Source organism: Equus asinus, chromosome 2 (genome assembly GCF_041296235.1).
Source record: "Equus asinus isolate D_3611 breed Donkey chromosome 2, EquAss-T2T_v2, whole genome shotgun sequence".
NCBI classification, from domain to species: domain Eukaryota; kingdom Metazoa; phylum Chordata; class Mammalia; order Perissodactyla; family Equidae; genus Equus; species Equus asinus.
In genome coordinates, this window is record NC_091791.1 from 134,207,523 (window position 1) to 134,222,554 (window position 15,032).

Sequence of the window (15,032 nt, forward strand, 5' to 3'; positions counted from 1 at the left end):
CCCAGCAATCTGTGTTCTAAGAAGTCCTCCATGGGATTCTAATGCATGCTGAAATTATAGAACCACTGCCTTAGACAAAGGGCAAACTGATGCTGGGGGTGGGGGGCGGTGCTGGGAAGTTCTGAAGCACAGGCAGCTGCTTATGCCACCTATGGGTGAGGCTGCTGTTCATATGCTGGTGGGCACCCATACCTGAATTCAGACACGTACTCCCACTCAAGCACATATATGAGCAACTGGCAGGGTCTCAGAGAGTCCACATGCAGGGGTTCTGAGGTCCAAAGGGCACAGACAGGCACTCAGATGGCAGTAGGTAGGGTCAAGGAAGAACTGTTCTCACCAGGTGACATCCTGTGCCCTATAATTCTTTTGTCCCTTGTCCCCCCTGAGGTTCTGAGTGCTCCCTCAGAGGCCAGAAAAGATGAGTAGTTGTCCAACTCAGACCAGGCACCCTCAGCTGAAAGACCAGGTGACCCGTGTGCCTAAGAGTTTGGAGTACGTGCTAAAACTAGCAAAGTTCTTTCTCTGCATGGGTGGGCGAGAGCCCGGGGAATGTGGGGGATCGGCAAGCACAGCTTAAGACAAGAGCACACACTCTCCTGAGCCACGAAATGCTGCCCAGATGGACGCAGAATTCCCCTTGGCCCCTTCCCTTTGCTGCTCCCAGTGCCCATCTCAGCTCCCCACTCATCTCTCTGCTCTGTGGAGCCTCAGGCAGCTGCCCCCCTGGCCCATGACCAGACCCTGCGGCATCTCCCCCTGAGGATCTGGAAGTGAAATCCCAGCGTCTGGGAGCTGTAGTGAATGTGGGGAGGGGAGCGGGAGGCTGAGCTTCCTCATGCTCAGATCTGGTTTCGCTGCCGCTTCCCGTGGCACACTGCCACAGGCTGAGCCACCAGCTGTGCTATATAAGGCCCAGCGGCTGGACCGCTGAAGAGACGAAGAAGAGGCGAAGACTTGGACCCTCAGCTGAGGAGTCCCACTCAGGACAGGGTGAGCTCTACTCCTATTCCCCTCACCCCATCCCTGCACCCTGCTGCCCACCCAGCTCTTCCTGTTCTCCCCTGACCACCCCTCATCTCCCCCAGAGAAGACTCCCCTTTCTGCTTTGGAGTTCTCTCTTTTCTCCCATTGGCCCCATGTTTTTTCCCTCCCTCACCTGATGTCAGGGACCCTCCAACGGCCCCAGTCAGGGTCTCTGTACTTCTGGGCGCCCTGCTTCTTCCCTGCGGTCAGCCAGTCTGCTTTGTCCAAGAGTTCTGAGAGGCGTGGGGTGGGGAGACTAACCAGCAGAGCATATGCTGAGGAAACTTCCGTGGGCTGCCAGATGGGAAATGGTTTTTCCACAAGGTGCCTCAGGCCTCCTCGGCCTCCCAGACAGTCCTGGAGCAGGCTCAGACTGAATGCTGTGCAGGCCTGCAGAGCACTCAGCTCCCTGCTCAGAGCCCGAGAGCTTGGGGGAGCTGGAGACCTTGGGGACCCTTGTGTCTCTGTTCCCTGGGCTGAGAGACAGGTGGTGGCAGGGTTCGTGGGCTGAGAGATAGATGGTCTGCAAAGTGGGATTGGTCTATTCTTCCTCTGGGACAGCCAAGTAATTTTGAATCTTTTTTCCAGAAAGGAAGAAGCTCCCCTTTCCCACCACACCCTGGATTTTGGAGGTTGAAGGGAACCACTTTTGAATCTCCAGGAATTGTTCAGATTCTGGGTTGGCCAGAGCTCTGGGGTGAGAGAAGAATGAGCAGGAGCCTGGGCTGGGCTCCACGGGCCCTTGTTCTTACCGCCAGGCCTGCTTTCCTCTCACTGCTCCCGGTCAGCAGTTACTGGGGACCCCTGGCCTCTCACACTGCGTCCCCTCTGCTCTCCTTCAGCAGGCTCCTGGCTGTGTAACTGCCGGCCAGGCCTCAAACAAACAGGCCAGAAATGTGTTCCAGCTGCAGCCCGTGCACATCTGGGAATGCGTTCATGGAGGTGATGTGTCTGAAGCATCTGCATCCTCCAGCTTACCTGCCCTGTGAGGGGCCACAGTAGTCATGGCTGGGGCTGCACAGCCTTAATATGTAGCCCTTTTGTGCATGAGTGTGAGCCCCACCAAGGGGTAGCAAAGCATGCCCCCAAGCCCAGGTCTGGGAAGTGATTAACGAGTCACCCAGAGGCTGCTGGGTGTGACCCCAGGCCCCTCCTCACTGGCAAGGAATCTTCTCACCCCTATTCTCCTTTGTGCCCCATCTCGATGTGGGGCTCTAGTGCTTGGACCCAGGGTATGAATCCAGGCCTGCCTCATTTGAACTCAGATTCTGAGCCTCTGCATCTCCCAAGCTGCCTGGATTCTCAACATGGGCAGGTGTCACCTCTCACAAGACTTCATTCTTCCTTCTACTCCCCCCAGCCTTTTTTTTTTGTTTTGCTAAGGAAGGTTTGAACTGAGCTAACATCTGTTGCCAATCTTCCTCTTTTTGTATGTGAGCTGCCACCACAGTATAGCCACTGACAGACGAGTGGCATAGGTCTACATCTGGGAAAGAACCTAGGCTGCTGAAGTGGAGAATGCCGAATTTAACCACTAGGCCACCGGGGCTGGCCCTACCCTTCCACCCTTGACAGGTCAAGAAATAGTTCTGCTCAAGCCATAAGAGGTGACTTAGAAATGTGGGACCTGATGAACTTTGTTTCTTTGTAGGCCATTGGATCTGAGAGACTTCCCAGGGTACCACATTCCAGGGACGACTCGACTCTCTGAAGCACCCTCAGCCATCTCTTGTCACGTTCCCCATGGGGCCTGGGGGAAAGATGGTGGGGACCAAGGCCTGGGTGTTCTTCTTCCTGGTCCTGGAGTTCACCTCTGTGTTGGGTACAGGCTAAGTATTTGCTATCTCCCGAATCCCCCCCTTGCCATAGTGAAGTCATGTCCGGTCTGGGACCCACCTACGCATCTGCCTTGAGCACAGCAATGCCCTTAAGACCTGAGGCTGGTTTATAGACTTACTCATAATTTATACCCTGCTTCTTTCCCCAAAGGATTTGAGATAGTTCCCAATATTAAAACTCACAGATCAGAATCTTTTAAATAAGGAGAGGGATGAGCTGTCATTCAGAGAGAGGGAAAAAGGGTTACTGCCTGTGAGTGCTAAATCTGGCTCTGAGCTTCAAGGGAACCAAAGCAAAAGGGGATCACAGGGGTCACTGAGTCCTCAGAAGCAGGTTTGGGGTTTTGTCTGGTTTTAGTTTCATGAAAATTCTTCTGGCCTAAAGTTCAATTTCATTTAGACCCTGCAGCCAAATTTCACGGACACCAGAACCTTTTCCGGTCTCCTTGTTCTTGGACCCCATCCTCTGGGGACGCTGAGTCCTCAAAGGAACGGAGAGAGAGAATTTGCCTGGTGGGCTCCCTGAGGTATCTGAGCATTCGAGGCCCCAGCACCACCCTGTATACTCTCCCCAACCTCCCCTTCCTCTCCTGATCTCTAACCACATACGCAGGTTAAAAAAAAAAATTCTCAAACCCCTCTCTTAAAACAGCATGCACTGCAGGCTTTGTGACCACAGACGCAGGAACAAAGGCTGTCTCAGCCTCTGGCCAAACCCAGTGTGTGCCCACCTCCTGCTTTGCTCTTTCCATCCTGACAGCTGCTGTTTGTGAAGATGATTAACATTCAACCATCTGAGGGGAAATCAGATTAGTTTGATTAAAAGAGCTCCTATCACCCCAATTAAGCAGTATAGAGAATTCTGATTTGGCTCCTCACGCGAGAGTTAATTGCCTTTCAAAGCTTTTGCAGCCCTCTGCTCTCCTTTCTCTTTCCCGTTCTGGAACCCCCAACCCAGCCTCAGGAGAGGTGGGGCTGGAAGCTGCCTGTGGCCTGAGGACCCTGTATTCATCCTCAGGCAGTTGCCGCCACCCTAGGGTCAGAAAATTGAGGACTGCTACCCCGATTAGGCCATATGAGACCTTTAGAGGAGGGTGGACTCCCAGAGCCAAACTTTGCCCAAGGGAAGGGAAATGGATATCTATTGTCCAGGCGTTGAGCTAAAAGGAGTTGCTACCACATATGCAGCAAATACTATGTGCTAGTGATTGTGCTAAGTGGATTTTATGAATGACATTATGTTATCCCCACAATCCTCTATGGCAGGAACTCCTATCATCCTCATTTTATGATGAGGGAATAGGGGTCAGAAAAGTATCTGGCCCCAGGTCACACAGTTAGGAAGTGACAGCCTCTAGAGCTCATGCTCTCCATCTCTGCACACTTCAGAGATGTTTATTTGTGTTACCTCATGGAGTCCTCATGCCAACCAGACCACACTCTGAGGTGGGAATTAACATCTCCGTTTTGTAGCTGAGGAAAATAAGGCTGCATTCTGCCAAGAAGGACAGGTTCAGACCCTAACGTAGGAGCCCCTGCCCACTGGCTGCTCAGCAATGTCTAATGATACATTTCTAGAACAAAAAGAGAACTACCATTTGTTGAGCATGCACTACATGCCAGGTCCCCGCACCCTGAATATGCACCAGGGCCCTATGGTGCAGTGATTATTAATGCAGCCCTATTTTACGGGGAAATAGATTTAGAGGAATAAAGCTTTTGTGAGATTGCACAGCCAATAAGTGGCAGGGTCGGGATTTGAAGCTATGTCCAGTGCTTATGCTCCATCTACCACAACACACTGCTTCCTCGCATCTTGAAAGGCTGGTAGCAGGACAAGTTCTGGCCTCTCACTTCTCCTCCTGGCCCTCAGGGAGGCAGACGATGCTCATCCAGTCAGTGAGAAGAGTCCAGCCTGGGAAGAGGACCCTCAGCATCTTTGCCAAGCCTGCTGACTCCCCGGAGAGTGAGTTGTGGCTGGAGCAGGGAGGGGTCTTTACTGAGCTTGGCACAATGTCGGGGTTCCATGGAAACCCACTTTTACAAGGCATTTGGCCTACATCTATGTCCAGGCAAAGGGTCCTAGTATATAGGACAGCTCAGAATCCTGAAGCTGCCTGATATATCCCAGGAATTGTTGGGACCAGAGCACAGGCTGGTAGGGAGAGAGGAGGGGAGATGAGGATGGAGAGATAGCAGGAGCCAGCTCACCAGCACCCTGAATGCCTGGCTAAGGGAGTTAAAGCTGGGAGTGTTGAGGTCAAGCCACATGGAGAAATCTCACCCCGACAATGTTGGGGATGGGTGGGGATGGGCCCAGGGGGAACCTCGAGGTAGAGAGACCAGGCAGGAATTTACTGATATGGTACAGCCAGGTTGCTCAGAGCTCTGATGGAGCCCTTGGCAGCGCGAGGTGCTGAAGGGTAAGAGGTGGGAGAGATGCTGGAGAGGGAGATGTAATGGGGCCTGAGACCAATGGGAGGGTAAGTGAAAGGTATGAGAGATGACTCCCAGGAGCTGAGCAGGAAAGGGGAACTAGAGCTCACCTGGGGCTCCAGGGCCTGGCTCCTCCTCACCCTGGCTCTATCTCTCAGTTCCTGGCGAGTGGACGACGTGGTTCAACATCGATCACCCAGGTGGGGAGGGTGACATCGAGCGGCTGGATGCTATTCTCTTCTACTATGGAGACCGTGTGTGTGCTCGGCCCCTGCGGTTGGAGGCTCGGACTACTAACTGGATGCCTGCGGGCAGGACTGGCCAAGTGGTCCGTGGCAGTCCCCGTGAGGGCTTCTGGTGCCTCAACAGGGAGCAGCGGCCCGGCCAGAACTGCTCCAATTACACCGTGCGCTTCCTCTGCCCGCCAGGTGAGCCTGAACAGCCCCCACCCCCTGCTTCCCACCAATCTCGGCACAGGGAGAGGCCAGGACCTGCCTCTGGCCACAGGAACTCTGGATATCACACACGTAGATACGCTTCAACTTGCTAATAATAAGCCACCGTGTCATGAAAGCCGTAATCTTCCCAACAGTGTTCTGTGTTTATGGGCCCTCTCCATTCCATCGACTTCGCTGAGTGTGTGTGCCCAGGTGGTGAAGACCACAGGCTCTGGAGTTGGGCTGTGTGGTCCAAATCCCTGGCCTACCAACTGAACTGTGTTCCTTAGGCAAACTTTTGAAGCTCTCTGAGCCTCGGGTTTCTCACATGTAGAATGGGGGTAATGTCATAGGGGCTTGATGAGGATTAGATGAGGTAATAAATGTAGAGGGCTTAACCCAGGTGAATGAAACTGTTAGTTTCGTTATAGTTCCTATGTGCCAAGCACTGTACTAGTTATCTACATTACTCAACATTTACAACTTACAGGAGGAGTCTCTATTTTGACAAGTCACGCCAGGTTCAGAGAGGTTAGGTCACTTCTCATGATTACACAGCTGCTAAGTGGAGAGCTGAGATTTAAAGCCAAGTCCGTGTTTGCAGAGTCTAAGAGGTCATGCTCTTATGTCCTCCTGCCCACACTGGATAAGACAGAGCCAGGTGCAGGCTGCCCACTTCTTGGATGGACACCCTCCCCTCTTGGAATTCTGCCAGGGACACGGCCTGATCCTGCAGCCCCAGGCGGCAGTGGTGTCATCTGGAGTGGGAGCTCAGGCTGTGCAAGGTCTCCTGGGCCAGGTCTGAGGGCCCCATTCTTGCACAGAGGCCTCAGCCCAGAGGTGAGGAGGGTGGGCAGAAGAGGGCATGATGTCTGAGCCACTGAGGTCCCAGGCTCTGACTTCTCAGGGAGCCCTTCTGCAGGAGCACATGGCTGTTCCCACACTGGAGGAGAGGGAAGATGGTGCCATGCCTGCACATCCCAGGACAGCACACCAGAGTCCCAGTGATTGGCCAACAAGTCCCTCTCGGAATCATCCCTAGCCCAGATGGTACCTTTGTGCAAATTAGAGACACCACTTCCTCAAAACTCTTGACTTCCATCAATTGGAAAACTCATTGCAGTAAATATAAATATCAATGACATCTGTGACATAAACCCTGTCTCTGTGAGAAAAAACAGCCTCAGGGGTCAGTTTCCCCACAGAGTCCCCTTGGGAGGGAAGTCAGGCCACCTGCTGCTCCTGCTTTGCAGGGTCCCTGCGCCGAGACACAGAGCGCATTTGGAGCCCGTGGTCTCCCTGGAGCAAGTGTTCTGCCGCCTGTGGTCACACTGGGGTCCAGACCCGCACACGCACCTGCTTGGCGGAGACGGTGTCACTGTGCAATGAGGCCGCCGAGGAGGGCCGGCACTGCATGGACCAGGCCTGTTCAGGTACTACCTTTGCTATTGGTACTGGGCAGGGCATGGGGCTGAGGCTGAAGCAGCCTAGAATAGGTTAGACTGAGAAGGATTCATTCATTTATTCAAGTAATAACTGAGCATCTATTATGTGCTCTGATGGGAGATATAGAGGACAATGTGGGAGCACAGAGCAGGGTCAATTATCATAGCTTAGGGGAATCAAGGAAGGCTTCCTAGAGGAGGTGTCCTGAGCTCAGTCTTAAAGGATGAGTACGAATTAGTCATGCGGGCTGATAAGGAAGGTTAACAAAGGCCTAAGGAAGAAGGGAAGCATATGTGAGTCCACCAGCTGGGATGTGGCTGAAGGAGGGTCAGAATCCATATAAGCCCTCCTGATGTGGCCCCTTCTTCTACAGCCTGTGACATGACCTGCTCCATGGGCCAGGTGAATGCTGACTGTGATGCCTGCATGTGCCAGGACTTTGTGCTGCGTGGGGCTGTCTCCCTCCCTGGGGGTGCCCCAGCCTCAGGGGCCACTGTCTATCTGCTGACCAAGACGCCTAAGCCACTGACTCGGACAGACAGCAGTGGGAGGTTCCGAGTCCCTGGCTTGTGCCCTGATGGCAAAAGCATCCTGAAGATCACAAAGGCCAAGTTTGCCCCCATCAGGCTCACAATGCCCAAGACTCGCTTGAAGGCAGTCACCATCAATGCGGAGTTCAAGAGGGCAGGTACTTCGGTTCTCTGGGGTAGGGCTGGGGAGGAAGGCTGGACTTATAAATAAAGGGATTACAGTGCTAAGAGCTGGCTTCCCAGCTTGCCCAGAGTAAAACTCAAAATTCTTACCATGGCCCACAAGGCCCAACATCATCTGGCCCCCCATTACTTCTCCGCTCTCCTCTCATGTTACCTTCCCTTCTGCCTCCACTGAGCCACTCTACTCCAGCCACAATGGCCTCCTATCCATTCCTCAACACACAGGCACACTCCTGCCTCAGGGCCTTTGTACTTGCTATCTACTCTGCTTGGAGTGTTCATCCCCCAGATATTGGCATGGCTCGCTCCCTCAAATGTATGAGTTCTTCCCTGGCCACCTTATCTGAAATAGTCAATTACAATACAGTGTGAGGCTTGGAGGTCATAGAGAGAGAGGCAGGGGGAATTCAGAAATGGTACAGAGTGGCCAGAAGATTCTGCTGGAGGCAGCAGATCATAAATATTGCACTATTCAAAACAGCCAGCTTTGTCCCAATAGCAGTTCTTGGGAATCTTGGCTGGCACAAGGTCCCGTTTGTTCTCCACTGCCCCACCCAGATGCTGCTTGAAAGGTCATGGGAGTAGGTTCCAGGCTGAGGGGGTGAAGAGGGTGGATTCCATTCTGGACCAGCTTCATTATTGGAGAAGGGATGGGGGCAAGGTGTGAAGTCTTAGAATTTTAACAGACAACCCCAGGGAACATGGCTCTGAAGAATCTGTCATAAAGAAAAACTAAAACACCACTTCTCATCTTCTGTCCCAGAGACTCCATACATCGTGATGAACCCTGAGACAAAAGCACGGAGAGCTGGGCAGAGCGTGTCCCTGTGCTGTAAAGCCACGGGGAAGCCCAGCCCAGACAAGTACTTCTGGTGAGTATTCTGCAAGCTGCCTTGCCCAGGTCTCCTCCTGGAAACCAGAGCTTTCTTGCATTGGGTCTGGACTTATTAATCATAACAATAACCCATAGAATAAAGTTACAAGTAAGGCCCTGGTGTAGAGCCCGGAAGTTGGCACTTACAAGTGGGGGCCAGCAGGGTTGAGGCCGCCTAGACAACCAGCAAGCCCTGTCGTTGTCCTCTTGAAGCTGGGGTCCCCACAGAGCAGCTCTGGTCTTGGGGTCCTGACTCGCATATCCTTTGGGACACAGAACAAGGTTCTTCAGTGCTGCTTCCCCCAACAAAGGCAAACAAAGCCAGAGTCCCCAGTGGCTGTGGGTCCTTTCCCCTTCACAAACATTTTACAGCCACTATCTTGTTCACCCCTCCCAACAATTCTGTGAAGTCAGCTAGGAATCATTGCTTGCATTTTATAGGCCAGGAAGCTGAAGCTCAGAGAGGTGAGACGGTTTGTCCCAGGATCCATAGCCAGTTAGCGCTGGGGCTGAGACTCAGAATCAAGTCCCCTGACTCCCAGGCCAGTCAGTGCCCTTGGATGGGCCGAGTCAAAGGTGGTGTTGGCATCTACAGGGACCCATCCACTATCTGTCTCCCTGGCTGCTTGCTCCTGGTACTGTCCCCAAGGATTCCTGCCCTCCCACTGCCCCCTCAGGCTGTGCCTCTCCATCCCTTGCAGGTACCACAATGGCACGCTGCTGGATCCCTCTCGCTACAAGCACGAGAGCAAGCTGGTGCTGAGGAACCTGAAGCAGGACCAGGCTGGGGAGTACTTCTGCAAGGCCCAGAGCGACGCTGGGGCTGTGAAGTCCAAGGTCGCCCAGCTGACTGTCATAGGTAGGCCTGTCAGGGTCCCTAGAGGGCCCCTGCCAACAGGGCTGGGGAGCACCCCAGAGGGCATTAGTGAGTAGTAAAAACTTGGGCTTTTCTGTGCCGTACAGAGTGCTATGCCCTCCAGGACACAAAGATGGCATAGACCCCAATCCTACCTTCACAGAGCTGCCACTCCAGAGGGGTGAAGAAATGCAGATAAGAGACAAATAAGTAAAAGTAGAGAAATGCAGCTAAAACAGGAGATAAGGGGCCGTGGACTCTATAGAGGAGAGACAGAGACCCCCCCACGCATTAGTGACTGTGGATGGCTGCCTGTGGGAGCAGCATTTCAGTGGGCTTAAATAGGGGTTCTCAGCCTTGGCAGCCCATTGGGGTCACGTGTTGAGTTTTACACCATGGTCTTACTCCAGAGAGTTTGACATCATTGGTTTGGGATGCAGCCTGGGCATGCACAGTTTGAAAGCTCCCTTAGGTGATTCTAATTTGCAAGCAACATTGTGAACCCCTGGTCTTAAAGAATGGCTAGGGACTGTGTGTATGGAGGTGAGGGCATTCCACATCAAGGCACCAGCATGAGCAAAGGTATAGAAGTGGGAAGCTGAGGGGGCTTTACAAGAAAGGGTGACCTGATTAGAGCTGGCTCCAAGGAGTGGGATGGTGGCGGAGAGATTGGAGGCCAAGGCCAATCGGGAACCTGTACTTGCAAAGTGAAGGGGAAGGAGGATATCTTAGTAATTGGCCTAAACAAAACCAAACAAAAGGCAGAGGAAGAGAAAATTTATTGGAAGGATTCTTGAATATTTCACAGACTCCAAGAAGTTGAGCAACAGACCTCAGGACAGACAGGACACAGGACACTTGGACTTTGGTGGAGGAGATGTGGAGCCCTGTCAGCAGTGGTTCCCAACCCATATTACCTACACGCCCTGTTTGTCACAGTTATTTTTATTTTTTATTTTTTGGTGAGGAAGATTGGCTCTGAGCTAACATCTGTTGCCAATCTTCCTCCTTTCGCTTGAGGAAGATTGTCACGGAGCTAACATCTGTGTCAATCTTCCTCTATTTTGTACGTGGGATGCTGCCACAGCTTGGCTCGATGAGCAACGTGTAGGTCTGCGCTCAGGATCTGAGCCCGTGAACCTCGGGCTGCTGAAGCAGAGCATGGGAACCTAGACACTATGGCACTGGGCCAGCCCCTGTCACAGTTATTTTTAATACTTTAAATTTTAAAAATATTTTTACTATTCTGATGTTAAATTTACAGGTAATAACACAATTATATAGTTTTCAAATAGATATGCTCATGGCCCTAACTATAACATAAAGGAGAAATTTTTAAAAATCATTTTAATACAAAATAGTCTGTATTTCAATATGTAAACACTTTGGCATAATAATACAAGAATGCCAGCCAAGAGGTCAGACATCTGCACTGAAATCCAGTCACCATGAATGTGACAGCTACAACTGCTGGTGGATAAGGGGTATCATTTTGGTGGTTTACATTCCTTGGGTAATGTTGTTGTAGGTACGTGGTTTTTCTAAGATAAGGAACAACTCTCGGTATTGTTCCAAGCTAAACAAAGTACAATCTTAGCTTGATTTATATGGCAGTTTCATTGTTGAAAAATTCAATGTATGTTCAAAGCCATGTAAAAAATCCTAGGCTCTGATAATTTTAAACAGGTTTTCTACCTACATGCATGGCTGGTGGGATATGTGAAAGTCATAGAGGACGGAGAAAAATTCTTTATGCAGAACAGCGCCAGGCATTGAAGACACAGAGCAGCAATACCCGCTCCCTGCCCACAATATTCAAGATTCCTCCAATGAAAACCACTACTCCAGTGGTCTCAGTAAGCAACTCTGTTTCCACATGTATTAAGTGGGTTTAATAATAGCCGTTGTGTTTCTCAGAGGAATTCTGTGAGAATCGGGATCACGGATATGCAAAACCATCAAGCACTGCAGAGATGTGACGTCGAGGTGCCCTTGGTGTAGGATGTGAACTTACATTTAATATCCACACCATTTCCCTCCACAGGCCCTGATGAGACTCCTTGCAACCCAACCCCTGAGAGCTACCTTATCCGGCTGCCCCATGATTGCTTCCAGAATGCCACCAACTCCTTCTACTATGATGTGGGCCATTGCCCTGTCAAGACCTGTGCAGGGCAGCAGGATAATGGGATCAGATGCCGGGATGCTGTGGAGAACTGCTGTGGCATCTCCAAAACAGAGGAGAGGGAGATCCAGTGCAGTGGGTACACACTGCCCACCAAGGTGGCCACAGAGTGCAGCTGCCAGCGGTGTACAGAGACCCGGAGTATCGTGCGGGGCCGTGTCAGCGCCGCCGACAATGGGGAACCCATGCGCTTTGGCCATGTGTACATGGGGAGCAACCGTGTGAGCATGACTGGCTACAAGGGCACTTTCACCCTCCACGTCCCCCAGGACACTGAGAGGCTGGTGCTCACATTTGTGGACAGGCTGCAGAAGTTTGTCAACACCACTAAAGTGCTGCCCTTCAACAAGAAGGGAAGTGCAGTGTTCCATGAGATCAAGATGCTTCGACGGAAAGAGCCCATCATCTTGGACGCCATGGAGACCAACATTATCCCCCTGGGGGAGGTGGATGGTGAAGACCCTATGGGTGAGCTGGAGATCCCATCTAAGAGTTTCTACAGGCAGAATGGGGAGCCCTACACAGGAAAAGTGAAGGCCAGTGTGACCTTCCTGGATCCTCGCAATATTTCCACAGCCACAGCTGCTCAGAGTGACCTGAACTTCATCAATGATGAAGGAGACACCTTCCCTCTTCGGACATATGGCATGTTTTCTGTGGACTTCACAGATGAGGCCACCTCAGAGTCACTTAATGCTGGCAAGGTGAAGGTCCACCTCGACTCGACCCAAGTCAAGATGCCAGAGCATGTGCCCACGATGAAACTCTGGTCACTCAACCCAGACACAGGACTGTGGGAGGAGGAAGATGACTTCAAATTTGAAAGCCAAAGGCGAAAGAGAAGGGAAGACAGAACCTTTCTGGTGGGCAACATGGAGATCCGTGAGAGGAGGCTCTTTAACCTGGATGTCCCTGAAAGCAGGAGGTGCTTTATTAAGGTGAGGGCTTACCGGAGTGAGAGGTTCTTGCCCAGTGAGCAGATCCAGGGGGTCGTGGTGTCTGCAATCAACCTGGAGCCCAGGGCTGGCTTCTCCTCCAACCCCAGGGCCTGGGGCCGCTTTGACAGTGTCATCACAGGCCCCAATGGGGCCTGTGTGCCTGCCTTCTGTGATGACCAGTCCCCTGATGCCTACTCTGCCTATGTCTTGGCAAGCCTGGCTGGGGAAGAACTGGAAGCAGTGGAGTCTTCTCCTAAATTCAACCCAAATGCAATTGGCGTCCCTCAGCCCTACCTCAACAAGCTCAAGTACCGTCGGACAGACCATGAGGACCCACGGGTTAAGAAGACTGCTTTCCAGATCAGCATGGCCAAGCCAAGGCCCAACTCAGCTGAGGAGAGCAACGGGCCCATCTATGCCTTTGAGAACCTCCGGGCATGTGAGCAGGCACCACCCAGTGCAGCCCACTTCCGTTTCTACCAGATTGAGGGGGATCGGTATGACTACAACACAGTCCCCTTCAATGAAGATGACCCCATGAGCTGGACTGAGGACTACCTGGCATGGTGGCCCAAGCCAATGGAGTTCAGAGCCTGCTACATCAAGGTGAAAATTGTAGGGCCATTGGAGGTAAATGTGCGATCTCGCAACATGGGGGGCACCCACCGACAGACAGTGGGGAAGCTGTATGGAATCCGGGATGTGAAGAGCACACGGGACAGAGACCAGCCCAATGTCTCAGCTGCCTGTTTGGAGTTCAAGTGCAGTGGGATGCTCTATGATCAGGACCGTGTGGACCGCACACTGGTGAAGATCATCCCCCAGGGCAGCTGCCATCGAGCTAGTGTAAACTCCATGCTGCACGAGTACCTGGTCAACCACCTACCACTGGCAGTCAACAACGACACCAGTGAGTACACCATGCTGGCACCCCTGGATCCACTGGGCCACAACTATGGCATCTACACTGTCACAGACCAGGACCCTCGCACAGCCAAGGAGATTGCACTTGGCCGGTGCTTTGATGGCACATCTGATGGCTCCTCCAGAGTTATGAAGAGCAACGTGGGAGTGGCCCTCACCTTTAACTGCATAGAGAGGCAGGTGGGTCGCCAGAGTGCCTTCCAGTATCTCCAAAGCACCCCAACCCGGCCCCCCACTGTGAGCACTATCAGAGGAAGGCTGCCCTCAAGGAGGCAGCAGCGGTCAAGCAGGGCTGTCCCGCGCCAGCGCAGAGGTGTGGCCTCTCTGAGGTTTCCTGGGGCAGCTCAGCAGCCTCTGAAGAACTAAGTCTTGTGATACTTCTCCCCCCACATCACGTGACAGCCATTGTGAGACTGACGCATAAATTGTCACTTGGTTAATTTAAGCACATCTGTTCTGGTGCAATTTGCTTGTTTGTTTCTTTATGCCTTTACTGTCTTTGTCTTGTGAAACTGATTGGCACGTAGCCAACAAAATGGCAAAATAAAGCCTCTTTGTCCTGTTCTTTAAAAGAAACACAAGAACTGGCCATTGGCAAACCCTGTGGCTTTGACCATCTTCATTTAGTGCCATCAATGGAAATGTCCTTCCTTTTCTTTTTGCATGGTTTTGCCCACCTCTACATAATGATAATCTGATGTTGAAGATCAAATAACCAACATAAAGCATATTTCTTGACCTTGCTCCACAGGACATAAGCAAGGCCTCCATCAGAGTTCATACATATAAATGGTGGTAAAATAAAGGAATAAACTACAATATTTTTACTTGAAATGTAAATAACATTGATTTCTTTGCTGAATCTGGGACTCTAGTGCACATTTGATGTTAAGCTATTGAATATAGGGTAATGATAGTTTCTCTACCAAGTCTGGAAAGAATGTCTCCTCGTACCCACAGCGGCACTAGGTTGCCAGTTATATTAGCATGTTCCCCTTTACATTTGCCTTTGTTCTTGCTGGAAGCCCAGTGTAGCCTAGAGCAGATGTCAATAAATGCACATTTTGTAATTAATTTTGAGTCCGCTGTCCTATCTTTTAACCATTAACGTGAGCCAGCTGCTCAGAGGAACAGAGAGGACTCTGGAAAATGGTCACAAGGTGGTGTGAGGCACAGCCCTCGATTAAGTTCCAGGGCTGGGTAACCAGGCACACACTCTAGTGGTCAAGTTTGTTCTCAGGGATCATATTTTCCATTTGCAGAGAACAGCAGAGATTCTTGAAGTTGTGAGCATGTTCTGGGCTCCTGAGCAAAGCTAAAAACATGTCTCGATTTTTTCTTTCTTTCTTTCCAATACTG

The 15,032-nt window shown here is 51.6% G+C and overlaps 1 protein-coding gene and 1 long non-coding RNA gene across 4 annotated transcripts in view; one reads left to right on the forward strand and one right to left on the reverse strand.

Moving 5' to 3' along the window:
• Positions 1-1,293, reverse strand: part of LOC139042297 (uncharacterized) — a 33,075-nt gene extending 31,782 nt beyond the window's left edge. The window contains exon 1 of the long non-coding RNA XR_011498861.1: positions 1,160-1,293. This is a non-coding gene — a long non-coding RNA (uncharacterized lncRNA). The remainder of the gene's footprint in view (positions 1-1,159) is intronic.
• On the forward strand, positions 859-14,747 carry CILP (cartilage intermediate layer protein). Of its 3 annotated transcripts, XM_070499950.1 has the most exons (10): positions 872-993; positions 1,615-1,723; positions 2,678-2,848; positions 4,738-4,830; positions 5,459-5,728; positions 6,991-7,170; positions 7,557-7,871; positions 8,660-8,768; positions 9,472-9,629; positions 11,671-14,747. In XM_070499950.1, the coding sequence occupies exons 3-10, from the start codon at positions 2,770-2,772 to the stop codon at positions 14,037-14,039; spliced, it is 3,573 nt and encodes a 1,190-aa protein (XP_070356051.1). In that variant the 5' UTR covers positions 872-993; positions 1,615-1,723; positions 2,678-2,769; the 3' UTR covers positions 14,040-14,747. The 3 variants fall into 3 exon arrangements, with proteins under 3 accessions (XP_014685390.1, XP_070356051.1, XP_070356061.1); XM_014829904.3 differs by lacking the exon at positions 1,615-1,723 and having other exon boundaries at positions 859-993; XM_070499960.1 differs by lacking the exons at positions 872-993; positions 1,615-1,723 and adding an exon at positions 1,869-1,968.
• The last annotated feature ends 285 nt before the right edge of the window (positions 14,748-15,032 follow it).

Coding starts and splice junctions, on each gene's coding strand:
- CILP (XM_014829904.3), top strand. CDS start 2,770: ATGGGGCCTGGGGGAAAGATGGTGGGGACCAAGGCCTGGGTGTTCTTC. Junction 4,831..5,458: donor GCCTGCTGACTCCCCGGAGA/GTGAGTTGTGGC, acceptor TCTATCTCTCAG/TTCCTGGCGAGTGGACGACG. Junction 8,769..9,471: donor AGCCCAGACAAGTACTTCTG/GTGAGTATTCTG, acceptor CATCCCTTGCAG/GTACCACAATGGCACGCTGC.